The sequence below is a fragment of the Puma concolor genome, chromosome C1 (assembly GCF_028749965.1).
Source record: "Puma concolor isolate L17-30 chromosome C1, mPumCon1.1.hap2, whole genome shotgun sequence".
In the NCBI taxonomy this organism is placed as follows: Eukaryota; Metazoa; Chordata; class Mammalia; order Carnivora; family Felidae; genus Puma; species Puma concolor.
In genome coordinates this window covers 360,606-375,363 of record NC_141674.1, presented here as the reverse complement: position 1 = coordinate 375,363, position 14,758 = coordinate 360,606, and the positions used below count along the sequence as shown (strand labels likewise).

The 14,758-nt window shown below is 65.5% G+C and overlaps 1 protein-coding gene across 4 annotated transcripts; it reads left to right on the top strand.

The window, feature by feature from the left end:
- Positions 1-2,979: 2,979 nt before the first annotated feature.
- Positions 2,980-7,953, top strand: C1QTNF12 (C1q and TNF related 12). Of its 4 annotated transcripts, none has more exons than XM_086715350.1 (8): positions 2,980-3,541; positions 5,831-5,947; positions 6,029-6,140; positions 6,233-6,384; positions 6,795-6,978; positions 7,185-7,275; positions 7,421-7,499; positions 7,731-7,953. In XM_086715350.1, the coding sequence occupies exons 1-8, from the start codon at positions 3,377-3,379 to the stop codon at positions 7,914-7,916; spliced, it is 1,086 nt and encodes a 361-aa protein (XP_086571476.1). In that variant the 5' UTR covers positions 2,980-3,376; the 3' UTR covers positions 7,917-7,953. The 4 variants fall into 4 exon arrangements, with proteins under 4 accessions (XP_086571476.1, XP_086571478.1, XP_086571477.1 ...); XM_086715352.1 differs by having other exon boundaries at positions 2,984-3,541; positions 7,774-7,953; XM_086715351.1 differs by having other exon boundaries at positions 2,989-3,541; positions 6,870-6,978.
- Positions 7,954-14,758: the final 6,805 nt, after the last annotated feature.

Here is a 14,758-nt window from a genome sequence, read left to right as displayed (position 1 = left end):
TTTTGTGCCGTTTGAGTCTCTGTTGGCGGAAATGCAAGTCCGTCTCAGCCTGGTGCCAGGCTAGCCGCTGGCCCATGGGCAGGCCAGCGGTTGGGCCTGTGAGGGGTGGGGGGGCTGGAGCTGCCGCATCTGCAGCTCGGTGGTGCCCCAGGAATAACCGCGGGCCCTGGTGGCAATGCTGCTGGGCCTGGGTCCCTGCGTGGGCGGTGCTGGGCAGTGGCGAGGCTCTGCTGTGCTGGATGCTGGGCCTCGCCCTCTGTCCACACCTGGCTCAAGGGTGCGGCTGTGGAGGTGGGCATCTGATCAAACACTTAGTGTTTCCTGAGGTTTTTGAGGAGGTAGATGGCTTAGCAAACATTTTACTCGATGCGGGTTATTTCTTTGCTGTATGTGAAATCTCAACTATCAAAAACCCTTTGTCAACAGTAGAGGTAGATCCGTGCAGTACAGAGCCTTTACCAAGGGTCCGAGGCGGTGTGCTGTCTGAAGTGACCCGAGATAAAAGATGCACTTGGGCTGGCTCAGTCGGAAGAACGTGCGACTCTTAATCTTGGGGTTGTGGGTTTGAGTCCCACGTTGGGTGTAGACATTGCTTAAAATAAATAAAAATTAAGAAACAAAGATGAACTGGTCCTGTGGGGCTACACGTGTCGCTCCCTCTTGGAGGAATTGCTGGCCCCTCGTTCTTGTGTGGGGTCCCCGGTGGAGGGCAGTTGGACCCCCTTAGGCCACCCTTTGGACGTGTGCTTCCCCAGCTGGCCCGGCTGAACCCCTGAGTGTAAGCCGTGCTGTGAAGTCTCTGGATCCAGGGGGAGAAGCCCCCCAGAAAACTGGTCCTGTATGGACGCTGGTGAAACAGTCCCGGAGGTGTGCCCTGTGGTCCCAGAGAAGGGCATACCCAACATTTATTTCTCCCCCGAGAAACTTCCCAGGCAGCCGACAGGTCTGGGCTGAGGCTGGAGCGGCCCTCCCGGTGCCAAGGGCATGACTTCAGGCAGCCCGCTGTAGGGACGGCACCCAGCATCTGGGCTGTGGCTGTGTGGCAGCTGGCCTGAGCCTCCCCTGTGCAGGCAGTTGATGTCTGCGGCAGGGAGGCGTGGACGCTGGAGAGCAGGGTCCCTTTGGTGGTTCCCGGCAGCCCCCGTGCTCACTGGGGGCGCTGGGCCCTGGGAGGACCCGTGGGATGTGGGGGAGGGGGCACTGAAAGCAGAGAGCTGGTTCCCTGACACTGGACCGAAGTCTAAGGGGGCAGTGACCTTCCGCAGAGCATGACTTGGCCGAGACTGCTGGACCAGTGGGCCGAGGAAGTGGCTCCTGCTTCCTGCTTGTTCTCAAGGTGCCTGGGGATGGGAGCAGAGCTCATGGTTCAGGCATGGTTGGATCTGTCTGAGGCCCATTGCCATGTGGCTCCCCCATCCTGCCTCAGAGGCCCTCTGCTGTTGGCCTGCCTTTAGGAGGACCGTGCCGGAGGCTGGTGCAGCTGGCAGTGTCCACACGGCAGCCAGAGACGGCGCATTGCCGATGGCACTCCGGTGACGCACTTTTGAGCCTCGAAGGATCAAACTGTCAGGATGCAGTTGATAGGAGCACAGGTACCCAGCCTGCGAAGGGGGGTCTGGCAACTCAGGAGGAGTCTTCCTGGCTACCTTTCCTGACCCGGTGTTGGGTGCAGGGCACATCTGGGGTTCCACGGGGCAGGGCACAAGGGGATCTTCTGCAGTGCGGCGCCCCCCTCAGGACCCGGCACCCTCCTCAGGACCCGGGCGTTGGGAGCTCACCAGCTGGACACCCAGGAGACCTGAGGCTCCCAGTCGTGAGCTCCGGGTTCACCAGAGCCGGCCTCTGTTGTCCCTGGAGGTGACCGACCATCTCTGCCTGAGCCAGCAGAGGGGACGGATGACCCTGGGCGGACACTCCTCACACCTTCCCCACCAGGCTTGTCTCGGCGCCTCAGCATTCCTGGCAGACATCGGGAAGTTGAGGGGTGCCTGGAGGACTCCTCCACCAGGACCGGTGTGCCCCACCTTCCTCTAGGCCGGACTGCAAGCAGCAGCTCCTGCGGGGGCTATAGCCATGGCTCTGACCCGTCCTAGCCTCGGTCCCCACGCAGGCCCTCACCACGCGGCGAGTGAGTCTGTGCGGCTTGTTGGCTTGGGCTGGCCCTGGCGGACCCGTTGCCCGCGGCGTGCACCTTGGAGGTGGTTCAGGACGGGTCCCAGCTCTCCCTGGGGACCCGCCCACTGTTGCTCAGGTCCAGCTGAGGGGAGATGCCGAGCTCCCTCTCCTTGGGCGGACAGCTGTGGAGGGAACCGGCTCCTCTGGCGCCACACGGCCACCCAGGGGCTCACACTTGTGCTGACCTCCAGGTTGGGGTGCAAAGGCCTGGGGACTCCGCTCCCTTTCCCCTGCTGGCTCAGGACGATCAGAAGCACAGAGGCCTGTTTGGGTGAGGGCAGCCCCTCAGGCAGTAACGGTTGGCCTCGTGCCCCAAGAAGAGGAGGGGGCAGAAGGACGTTGGGGCGGCCGGGGCCACCCACCGTGCCTTTGCTCTGAGGTCAGTCAGTCCCTCCCCTCACTAGCCAGGCTCCCCGCTAGTGGAGGGCCAGCGCCCACTGCCAGGACAAGGCTGGGAGCCTGGTGGGTCAGCTGTCCTGCTTCCTGGGTCCCGCCTTTCTCAGGAGTGGGATCTGAGCCAGGCTTCTGGGCATCGCTGGGACCCTGGGGTAGGGGTTGCTGTGTAGAGGGCTTGGGGGGCCCGAGTGAGGTGGGTCATACGGAGGAAGGGCAGTTGGGGCTGTTGGTCCTGATGGAGGGCTCCCCTACCCTGGGCCACCACCCTGAAGGGCTGGATGTGAGGTGTCAGGAGCTGAGCTGGGAGGCGGGTAGGGTGAATTCGTGTTAACAGTTTCCAGGGTGAGTTGGCCCTCGCGGGGGGGGGGGGGGACGGTGGGGGCTGTTTCCAAAGGCTCAGAGCGCCTGCGGGAGGCGCGGATCCACGCCCCCGGGCTGGCCTGGGAGCCCTTGGCGGCGCCGGCGGACCAGCCGAGTGTGAGCCCTCCCCCTTGGAGCTTCGGGGAGGAGGGGAGGGTTTATTTGGCGGCGGCGCGGGCGGCCAGGGCGCCGCGCGTGAGGGGAGGCGGGCGCCGGCCCCAGCCTAAGGGAGCAGGAGCGCGTCTGCCGTCGTCGTGCCCGCCCCGCCGCTGCTCCAGCTCACCCTGTGTGCACATGCACCGGCAGCAGCCGGGCGCCCCCTGGGGCCGTGTCCCCGCACCGGGGCCCTGAGTGCGGCTGTGCTGCTGCCCCCATGAGCACACTGGGCTGTCCCCACCCGCAGCGCTGAGCCATCACCGAGGTCCGGAGCTGCGGGCCGGCCGCCATGCACTGGGCCCGGGCTGCCGCAGCCCTCCTCTGGCTGCAGCTTGTGCTCCTCGGGGGCATCGGGGCGCGGCGGGAGCCCAAGAGGCCACGGCAGCCCGGCCAGCGCACCGAGCACCCCACCGCCACCGCGTCCAACAGCGAGGGGCTGCCAGGCTCCCCCAAGGTACATGCGGGCTGGTTGCACGTGGGTGCGGGTGTGCACGCCCTTTGTAGACTTCAGGGGGGCCCCCAGCTCTGCAGCCCTCCCCATCCTGTCCCCACGAAGTGGGACTTTGGGCACGATTGCAGCGGCTGCTATTGGGGCATCCATGGGGCCCCCCTGGCCCAGGGGAAGGGGCGGGGGAGGAGAGGGACTTCCCAGAGGGGTTACAGTGAACGCTTTGAAGCCCTAGGTTCCACGTGCTGCCGTTTGGTGTAACTGCTAATTCAGGAGTGGGTGGGGAGGAGTTCTAGACTCCTCGTTGGGAATCCAGGTCCCCCACAACTTGAGTGGCTGGAGGGGCGCAGGCTAGCCTGGACCCTGTGCTTCCTGGAGGTCCTTACCCTGATCGCTCACTGCGTAGCCAGCACCCTCTCCGGCCTCTGGCACGGGCTGTGTTCCTGGTTATTGCAGTCCCTCTGGCCCCAGTCTGGCCCTGGGTCCTCTCTGAGACAAAAGTTCCCCGCACCCACCTCAGCCCTGGTCCTCCACCTTTCCTGCACCTAGTATCTCCAGAGGGGGTCTCAGAGCTGACTCCAGCAGGCCTGGTGGCTTTGTGCAGCTGCCCACCTGGGGGCCGCGGGACTGGGAAGGGAGAGGCCGTTGCTGGGACAGGTCCCCCACCCCCCAGCCCTCACGCCTTTGATCCTGGCCTCCCGCCTCCCAAGGGCGTCTCTGCGGCGGCCAGCCAGGCTGCTCTCAGCCCACGCGGCCCGTTGGAGCCCGGGGCCCCGTTTGCCAGACGGGCAGGCCGAGCCGGAGAAGAGTGGGCTCCCCGCAGCTTCTGGGGCTGATTCCGGCCAGTCACCCAGGGGAAGGTGCTTAGTGGCCGTTCCCTGCCCTGCGTGGCACGAGTCAGCCTGGGGACAAACAGGAAAATCTCTATTCCAGGAGTGGTCTCCGTGGGTTGGGGGGGCTGCCATGGGACACGTCCCCGGACAGCCCTCCCCAGACACTGGAGCTCCTGCTCTTCTTGCTAGGGATGAGCTCATCTTGCACTTGTCCCCTGCTCCTGCAGCCCTTGGCCCCTAGACGCCACTGATGTACCGGTCTCTCAGGGCTCCTGGGTCCCTCAAGTGTGGCCAGGGTGGGTGGCAGCCAGGGGACCGGGCAGATACCAGATATGCGAGGAACCAGGACGTTCCAAAGTTTTTTTTTTTTTTTTTTTTTTAATCTTTTTAATGTTTGTTTATTTTTGAGAGACAGAGACAGAGCATGAGTGGGGGAGGGACAGAGAGAGGGAGACACAGCATCCGAAGCAGGCTCCAGGCTCCGAGCTGTCAGCACAGAGCCCGACGCGGGGCTTGAATTCACGAACCGCGAGATCACGACCTGAGCCCAAGTCGGATGCTCAACCGACTGAGCCCCCAGGCGCTCCTGGACATTCTGAAGTTCTTGGCGTCCTTCTCTTCTCTGGGTGGGGCCCAGACCAGGGGTGGGAGGTACCCTACCCTACCTGCCCTTCCCATCCCCCCCAGGATAGAGACCTGGCCTGGTCTATGGAGAGGAGGCCCTGGCTTTCCCAGGTCAGGAGGCGGCACCTGTCCCGGGCGCCTGGCTCTTGCTATGCTAGGGACTGAGGGCTGACTGCCAGCCTGGACCCCGGGTCAGGACTGCTCAGCTTGCCCTGCCTGGGTCAGCCCGAAGAGAGCGGCCAGATCTCTGCGAGCCCCATGGTGGTGGCTCTCTCCCAAACCTCGCTCCAACAGTGAGGTGGACTGGCCAGCTGTGGCCTGGGTCAGAGCCTGAACAGCAGGGCCGGCTGGGGGGCCAAGGCCACCAGCTCACACACTCATGTCCAACACAAAGCAAGGCCTGTGCCTGTCCTCCCCCTGGTTTCGCATGGCTCTGGGACTCTCGAGAAGCCCCACAGAGAACTCGCTGCTCTTCACTGCTGCCCGCCTCAGCCAGGGCCAGGCCTCTGTTGGGACTTGGGGGCTGGCCTTGTGTATACACAGGCGTGCCCATCCGCTTGGGAACAGGGTCCAGTGGGAGGGGACATGGTCGCTCTAATACAGAACCCAGACCACGGTGCCTGGATATCAGGCCCCGAGCCCTTGTCCTGTGTCTCATCCTGGTCTGGGTCCCCAGGGGTGGCCCGCGGTGCCCCGTTGCCACTTTTCTTGTGTGTACCCTGAGTCCTGCCCAAGGTGGCCTGGGCCCTGAGGTTCCCCGCTGTCCGCTGGGGGCAGTAGGGCAGGACTCATTAGGGCCCGGTGGCCAGCACACTAGCCCTGTTCCCTGGCCCTGCAGCCGCCTGAGGCCTTGGGGCCTGAGTTCTCAGATGCCCACATGACATGGCTGAACTTTGTCCGGCGGCCAGATGATAGGGCCTCGAAGAGACGGTGCCGGGGCCGGGACAAGAAGTCGGTGAGCCCCGGGGTCTGAACCCAGGGCAGGGGTGGCTGTGGCTCCAACTAGGACCCTCACTTTTCTCCTGCCTCCCCGCAGCGAAGCCTCTCTGGCCCCCCAGGGCCTCCTGGGCCCCCTGGGCCCCCCGGCCCCCCCGGTGCAGCAGTCAACCAGGAGGCCCTGTTGCGAGAGTTTCAGGAGATGCTGAAAGGTGAGGCCCCTGTCCCTGACTCTTCCCGCCTGGGGCTCCGGGGGTGACCCCACACTGACCCCGAGGTGCTGCCTCACCCTTTTCCCCCGCAGAGGCCACCGAGCGCCGGTTCTTGGGGCTGCTGAGCCCCTTGCTGCCTGAAGGGACAGGCAGGTGGCTGGTGGCTGAGGCCTTCCACTGTGGACTGAAGGGCCCTACAGTGGTGGACGAGAGGACACTGCTGGAGCTGCGTGGCTTCCAGGCTGTGAGTGGGCTCGGGGGCTCGGGGGGGGGCCCGGTCCTCTTGGGGCATCTGCTGTAGGCCTTCCTCATGTACCAGCACGGGCCAGCGGGGTGCGTGGTGCTGGGTGGGCTCCCCACCGCTGGGGGGTGGGGTGGGGGCGGTGCTCACAGCCAGCCTGGGACAGCCACCCAGCACATACATGCAGGGGGAGGTGACCTAGGTCAGGGTCAGCAGGTCTCGTGTGCCATGACTGGGTGGGATCCAAGGTGGCCGGGAGGCAGGGATACCTTTCCAGGTGGGGGCTCTTGAGGGTTCATCCATCCCTTGGGGCCTGGAGCCTGTGCCCAGGGGCCCAGAGGAGCATAGACGCGTAGGTCACCCCCCACCTTGCCCACCTGGGGCCTGCTTGGGGTGGCGGCTGTTGGTCACAGGCGCCTCCCCCAGGCTGGATGTGCAAGATGAGGGCCCAGGCGCTGCAGCTGGCTGTTCACCTGCTATCCCTCCAGCCCACTGCCCAGGGCGCCTTCCTGCGGGGGTCTGGCTTGAGCCTGGCCTCGGGCCGGTTCACAGCCCCAGTGACCGCCATCTTCCAGTTTTCTGCCAGCCTGCATGTGGGTGAGTGGGGCCGGCCCCCAGGCCCGGGTCCTTTGCTACAACCCCACCTCCCTGGGGGTCTCACTCAGGGCCACCCTCCCCCAGCCCTCAGCCGCTCCCGGGCCTACATCTGGCAGTGCGTCCTGAAGGCCCCCAGTCCCAGCCCCCCGCCCCTCTCTGCTCCGTCCTCCCTGAGGGCTGTTGCAGGCCAGGCCCTGTCTCCACAGACCACAGGGAGCCGCAGGGCAGGGCACGGCTGCGGGCTCGGGACACAGTGCGGGCGCTCGTCTGCATTGAGTCCCTGTGTCATCGACACATGTGAGTGGGCCTTCCTAGGGGGCACCCTGAATGCTGGGCGGTCGCAGGGGGTGGTGCCCCAGTGTCGACCGCACTGTGTATGGGGGTGGGGTCCTGGCCCCGCAGTCAGCTGTGCCCTCACCCCTGTCCTGCGCGCCCTGTCCAGGTCCCTGGAGGCCATCTCGGGCCTGGAGAGCCGAGGCAGGGTCTTCACCATGCAAGTCCAGGGTCTGCTGCACTTGGAGGTGAGGCCAGGGGGCTGCACCGGGGGGGGGGTGGGGTGGGGTGGGGTGGGGGTGGATCTGAGGCCCAGAGCATCGGCCAGATGACCCCTGGAGTGGGTGCAGGTGAGGCTGGGGGGGGCTGCACCGGAGGGGGGGGGGATCCGAGGCCTGGAGCATCGGCCAGATGACCCCTGGGGTGGGTGCTGTGTGCTGGGGCTTGAGCTTCATCCCTCCACGCGCTCCCCCGGGCAGGCGGGCGTCGTGGGTGGTGACATCCACTGTGGGATGTCTGCAGGCCGGACAGTACGCCTCCATCTTTGTGGACAACGGCTCTGGGACAGCCCTCACGATCCAGAGTGGCTCCAGCTTCTCCGGCCTGCTCCTGGGCACGTGAGGGCCAGACAGGGCCCCCCACCCACCCCCCACTGTCCTCTGTAAAACCTGTGGTGACAGCAATAAAGAGCTCTCAGCCCTCCCTGTCGCCTGGTCACTTTGTAGTCATGGGGCGGGGGGGGGGGGTGCAGGTGTGGCCCTGGAAGGACGTGTGGCCTCATGTCCAGCCTTGGAGGCAGCGGTCTGTGGACACGTGAAGGGCCAGGGGCCCAGACCCGTTCAGCATCAGAAGTTGGTCAGATGGTGGCCAGATGCCGCGTGCTGTGCCTGTCTGGGGTGCGGAGCGCAAGGTGGGGAGCCCTTGGGAGGGCCTTGTCCCATGGGGCAGGTGCAGGGAGCCCACGGGTGTGGGCCGCACACAAAATTGCACGTGCGTGTGCAGGTCACCAAACCCCACACGTGAGCCCAGAGGGCGTTCCTGCCCACGCTGGGGTGCCGAGTGCGCCTGCGTTTGCAGGGCGGGGCCCAGGGTGGTCCAGGCCCAGGCCGGCAGGGCACCTCGCTGACTCCCCGCTTCTCCTTGGTGGCTGCCACGTTAGGTGGATGCAAACCCCAGGTGGGGCGGCCAAGGCCGTGCCCGCCCGTCCTGTGGGTTTGGGGCCCTCTACCCCTACCCCGTCTTGGCTCCAGCAAACCCAGACCAAAGAATGTAAATTGATCTTGGGATGTCTGGGCCTCCGCAGAGCTGCTGAGATACTATCTCTGGTTGGCACCCGGGTCCTCGGCAGGCGGCCCCACCTGGAGGGCTGAGGTGAGGCCCCTGACCCCTCCACAGAAGCCTGGGGGCTGGAGGTGGGGCTCGGGTCCGCAGCAGCAGGGCCTGAAGCCCCATTTCCAAGGCTGAGCAGGGAAGGGCCTCTTTCACCCTGTAGACGGAGGGACGGGGCAGGTAGAGGTTGGAGCCCAAGGGCCATTGTTCAGCTTCTCCCCCTGGGGACCCTGACCCCTGTGGGGGGGGGGGGCATCGCGTGGGGGGGGGGGCCGGAGCATGGGAGGGACCCTCCCTGCAGCCTGCTGGGTAATGAGGCGGGAGAGCAGTGGTGCCAGACTGGCGCCAGCCCGGGCAGCCCAGGGCTTGGCCGATGACCCACCCCACCTCTCTCCCTGGTCGTCCCAGGCTGGCGTCAGGGGCTGGGGGGCTGAGTGGGGGGTGTCTCTGCTTCAGCTGCAGGCACCGGCCTGGTCTGAGTGGGGATACTCTGGTAGCTTGTGGGGGTGGGGCGCGGGTGCCTTCCTGGGGTCTCCAGTGGGGAGGCTGGGAGAGGAGGGGCACACAGGGGAGGCAGAGGCTTGGGAGGACACACCGTCCCCCACTTCCCATGACCGAGGTCCCGTACCAGGCTGGCCAAGCTTGGCTTGGCCATGGGCACCAGTTTATAGAGGAGTAACAGCCTGTGGGCTGACGGGGCTGCCCCAGGGCACAGTGGGAGGGGATACTGAGGGATCGTGGCCAGCACCCAGCCAGACTCAGCCGGGCCCGGGGCCTCACTGCATCCAGGAGCTCTCCTGCAGGTCCTTCAACACCAGCCAGTCCCCCGCCCAGCCTGGTCCGGGAGGGGGCAGGTCTCACATACCCAGAGCTGCTCTGGGGGCGGCGATGACAGAGATGGAGACCCAGAGCCTGCAGAGAGTGACAGACAGGGGATGACAGATGAGAGGTGGGGACGCGAGGACAAGGACGAACCAGGCCAGCCCCTTGGAGCCCACCGGGGGCAGGGGGCCAGGGCCAGGTTGTGGCGCCTGACTGCACCTGCCTCCCGGTCCGTCTGGTCTTTCCCCCTGTCTCTGCCACCCTAATCAGAGGTCATTAGCCACTTCGCTGCAGTCCCCTGGAATGTGCTGTCTCCAGCTGAGCCTCCGTGGCTGAGGATGTGAGAGCAGAGGCATGGGGGGCCGGGGTGGGCCGTCGTGACCGCCAATCAGCTTCGAGCGCTGTGAGCTGGGGTGGTCACAGCGTTCGGGCCCCAGGCTCAGACAGGCCCCCAAGGACACAGGGTGGCCCCCCAGTGTGAGCAAGGGGCCAGTGCAGGGCGAGGCTCCCACAGGCATACCCTGGGCCCAGCTGCATCCTTTTCTCTCATCTCTCCTGCCGTCAGGAGCTCCCAGGTACAGCCCTCACAGACACAAAGGGAAGCAGTGTTCTGTCGAATGGAAAAGATCAAGGTTTTTAAGTAGCTGACTCTGGGACCTACTTCAGTGGAAGCTTGTTGCTGTATTCTCTTCAGCCCGAACTGTGGTGTTTGAAAAGCTTCCTGGGGCCTTGGGAAGGGTCTGGAGCCCCCTAAGTGGCCCTGGGTCCTTGCAGTGATACTCAGCCTGAGCAGGGTTCCAGGGAGTGGGAGAGCTTGGGAGATGGGGCCGTTATCCTGGGCCTGGTCTCTTCTGGTTTCATAGCTGGGCTCTGGGGTGGCCTGAGCCTCTGGCTGGGCCACACAGCTCTGGAGAGCCTCGGGTTGACTGTTGACCCCAAGCCCTGCCCAGGAGCAGCGGGAAGTAATGGGCTGACTTCACTGACCTCTTTTAGGGCTCAGTCCCGGAACCTCCATCTGACCCTGGGGCTTGCCAGGGAGGGCTCTAGGCCCTGCTGTGCTAGGTAGGGGCCCCTGGGAGGGGGCATGCTTCCTCTGGCACGCCCCAGCCCTCCGCTGCCAGATCCCTGGTCTTGGGTCCATGGCCTGGTTGTAGGCCTTGGGGCCCTGGGGGTGGGGTGTCTCGGGGCTGGGTCATGGCCTGCCCCTCCAGTGCCCTCCATGTGCTGTGTTTGAGGGCAGACAGGAATGTGGGCATCTGGCTCAGGACAGCTGGAAAGTCCTCTTGGGGGCCAGGAGCCCCCACTAGCTTAGCAGCCAGGCCCCAACCTCGGTCCGTGGCAGGAGGCTGGAGGGGCAGGATGGGGGGGGTCCTGGCTATGAGCGAGAAGGCTGCCCGTCCCCTCTTCCCGTGGTCCTCCTCTGAGAGGCCTGTGGGATGGGACAGGGTAGGGGTGAGGTTTCCAGAAGAGCACCCTCCCCCCCAGCCTGGGCCCTGGAAGAAGTGTGGACTTTAGGATACAGCCAGGACAGGCTGGCCCTTGGTGGCCAGGGCCCAGCTTTGGGCGTGACTTCCCCCCCTCGGGGTTGGACCTGGGGCTGATGAGTGGGAGGGCTGTTCCAAGGGCGGCTGCTTGTCTTCCAAGCACACCTGGGAGGTTCTCACGCCCCGTCGGGACGTCCCGACTCCTATGGCCTGGGCCAGGGACTGAGAGTTGGCCTGGGGTGTGGGGGGGTCTGGGCGGGAGTGTCCGTGCTTCTCTCAGGGCTCCCCGTGCTGACTTGCTGTCCTTGTGGCTGCGATCGTGTCTCTGGGCCAGTGGAGCTGCCCGGTGCTGCTGTGTGTGAGATGTGTGTGGGGTGGAGTCTCTGTGTCTCCTCTGTCTCTGCCCTGGGACCGGGGCTTGTGTGCTGAGCTAGAATCACCAGGCCCCTGGGGAGCAAACACAGGGCAGGTGTCTGGGGCCCAGTGGCTGGAGCCCCTGGCCAGCCAGTCCCTGAGCTCGGGAACGGCTGTGCTCGGTCCTGGGCATCAGGGAGGCCGGCTGGCGGGGCTGTGCACGTGGTCACAAAGCCGCCGGACCCCGGGGTGGGGATGTGCTGCTGTCAGTCCTCGAGCTGGACTCTCTGTGACAGCTGGGGACTCTGGGTGCTGGGGGCAAGGGAGAGGGCTTCCTCACCCCCAAGGAGAAGCTCGCAGCGCACTGTCCTGGGACAGAAGCTCACTGGGATGGCGGGGGGCGGGGGTGCGCCTTGTCTCACCTGAGGCCTCCGATCCGAGGCCGGGCAGCCCTCTGCTGGGGAGCAGGGTGGGGCACTGCACCCCGGGGTCTTGCTCACTGGCCGGGCTTGAACGGTGCACTCGATGGGCTCTGAGTTCAGGCGGCTCCGAGCTCCGCATGACCTTAGGGCCCTGCCTCAGCGTCAGCCAGGAGCTGAGGCCTTCAGCATCTCAGGGTCTCCCTGAGCCCGGCCCCTGCAGCCACGTTAAGCAAGGCTGGGAAGCACGTCCGGATGTCGAGCCCGTGCCTGCTCCCGCCATCGGCACGTCTGCCCACTTGTGAGTCTGATGGTGTGCACAGGCGGGCCTGGCCTAGGGGCGGGGGTGTGGTGCTTGGGGACAAAAGGCCTTTGTTCGGGTGAGTTTGGGGTGCAGCCCCTGCCCCGGGGCAGTGACTCATGGGTTCCTCTGGTTGATAATGTCAGTTTTGTAACAGCCGGCAGGTCACACACACACCCGGGGTGGCCTCGAGGGTAGGAGGGACCCCCACCTGCACTCGCGGCCCCTCCAGGCTGCTCTGTTGGAACCTGGGTATGTGAGGGGGTGGCAGCGAGAGCAGGAGTGAACAGGAAAGGTGTCAGAGGGCCAAGCGAAACTCCAGTTGTGAAGTAAAGCGTCTCCAGAAGCAGTCGCTCGGCCTTCCTGCAGCCCCTCGCCTGCCTCCTGGCCCCCTGCCGTAGCCCTGAATCCCTGCCCCCCCCCCCCACCTCCGGGCCCCAGAAGCCCATCCGCAGGGGGCCCTCACAGCAGCCTGCACCAGGGCCAGACCCAAGGATGCACTTCAGGACCTTCGTCGTGGGGTCGTCTGATCCCTCCTCTGGGGCCAGAGGGACAGGGTGGGGGCCTGCCTGGAGATATGCTCAGAGGGCTTGACGTGGTGACTCCTGTCGCGGGCTTGAGCCTGGCTCTGGCCATCCACCTGTCACTTCCTTTGAAGGATCGAGTGGGCGCCTGCGTCAGGGTGCCGGGCCCCTCGGGGGTTGGGCCTTTGAGATCCTCAGACACCGCTGGAGGTCGGGGGCAGGGCTTGGATCACCGGGCTGGGCCAGGCCCTGGGTCGTGGGAGGCAGGCTGCAGGTGAGGGTCCTCACGGGGTTCCCGTCCTGCTGGCTGCAGCCTGCGGTGTTTACTCTGGAAGACGGGCTAGTCCATGGTCCGGGTTCTCCGTGGCCCTGGCTTCTCCCCGGCCTGTGAGCGCCACCACCAGCTGAGCTCTGCTTGGCGGGCCCTGCCACCCAGCCATCTGTGAACCCTGCTGGCTGGGAGAAGGGCCTCTGGGGCCATGTGCACAGGAAGTGCAGGCACCTGGGGCCAGGGGCGACAGGGGCACCTGGGCAGGTGGCCACAGGTGTGTGTGGGAGGGCCCCTGACCATCCTGCTGAGTGGCGGCGACCGGCCAAGCAGCTTCCCCCACTGCCACCCCTGCCTAGACCTCCTTGGATTCCAGTTCCTGCTGCCGCCCCCCCCCCCCCCCAGCTGCCAGGGCTCCCTTCCTGGGGGTAGCTTTCATCTCCAAGCTCAAGTGGAGACCCCTCTGCAGAGAACCTTGACCCTCGTCACTTCCTGGGCCCCCCCACACCCCCTACTCCCAAGATGGCCCTGGTGTAGCCCTCAGGTCTGTGTCAAGGCGGGGGAGGGGCAGAAGCCACTCCACCCCACCATCAGCTTCTGCAGAGGCTGGGTCTCCTGAGAGCAGCCTGTCAGGAGCCCCACCCCAGGCTCGGGATGCTCTCCAGGTCCCCACCAGGGACCTGGGGCTAGATGGGCACCCCTGGGCACCTGCTGGTGCTCAGACTGGGGACCACGCCTCTGCCCAGTCTTCTGACTTGGGCAGCTGAGGCTGGCATCCAGAATGGGGTCCCACATCCCTGGGACCTCCCAGAACACATTCCCCTGACCCTGGTGCCCTGCCCTAGGCTTGCAGAACTGCTGATCTTCTCTGATTTCACTCATTTCCTGTTCTGGGCCCCTCAGGGGCCAAGGGGAAGGCCAGGAGCTGGGAGTGGGCGCCCTGCACCGATGGCCACCGGCCTCCGTGATGCCCACTGGACCAGGCCCCGGGCAGAGCAGCGTGCCTGAGCTCGGTCCGTGGGATGCTTGCCGAGGCCCCACGGCGAGTCTCCTTCTCTGCAGCCGGAGCAGAGGCCTGACACTGTCAGTCTTCCCTCTCCCCTCCCCCTCTCCTCCCTGCCCCCCCCGCACCGCTCGTCAGGCCACACCACCCACCGCACCACCTGCAATGGGACCCCACAGTGGGGGAGGCGCAGGGTCTGTGGGGGGGAGGGGGGAGGGGCTCCAGAGACACCCAGCAGAGGACAGTCCCCAGGGCATGCAGGCCCCAGGACACACGGGGCGGTGGGCGGTTTTGTTGGCTTCGGGTGATCTCAGAAGCAGTCGGCACAGTGAGTAGGGTTACCTGGCTGCGGTGTGGCCATGGGGGGCAGTGCTGGGCCTTCTGCAGGAGACTGTGAGGGCATGAAGTGGGGGAACGGGGATGGATGGGGGGCCAACGGCACCATCCACAGGAAAGACGGGGGGCAGGAAGGGCTGGGTCAGAGGAGAGTGTGGGGGTGAGAGCAGAGGAGGGTAGGGAGCTCCAGAGGGTAGCCCAGGCTGGCAGTGAGCCCACCCTGGCCCTGAAGATGGGGGCACGGGTGCCCACAGAGGCCAGGTGACGGGATTATTTCAGCTCCCAAGCTGTAGGATGTGGGGAAGGTCCTCTGGGTGGCCGAAAGGTGACCCCTGGGGGAGACCCTGGAGTGGAGGCTCATGGGGTCTCAGAAACGGGAAGACTCACAGGGCTTGGACTGTGACCCCTCGAGAGCCCAGGGTTTGTTCTGAGGCCAGGCCGTGGTTTAAGGACAGACACAGGAGGTGTCCGCCCGCTCCCTAGGCTCAGAGAAGGAGAGAGACATTAGCTCAACCCAGGGCACACTGACTAAAAACAACCTGAGCCTCTCTCCAAATCCCTGGGTCCGGAGCGCAAGCATCAAGGAGCAGCCGGCACGCAGACTTTTTGGGATTGGCTTTTCTTGCTTGATGGAACTCTTTGGAGCTTCATCCTGTTACTGTCAACG

Excerpts from the sequence above, each read along its gene's own strand:
- C1QTNF12 (XM_086715350.1), top strand. The coding sequence starts at position 3,377 with ATGCACTGGGCCCGGGCTGCCGCAGCCCTCCTCTGGCTGCAGCTTGTG. Across the intron at positions 5,948-6,028 it reads GGGGCCGGGACAAGAAGTCG|CGAAGCCTCTCTGGCCCCCC; the intron begins GTGAGCCCCGGG and ends GCCTCCCCGCAG. Across the intron at positions 7,500-7,730 it reads AGGGTCTGCTGCACTTGGAG|GCGGGCGTCGTGGGTGGTGA; the intron begins GTGAGGCCAGGG and ends TCCCCCGGGCAG.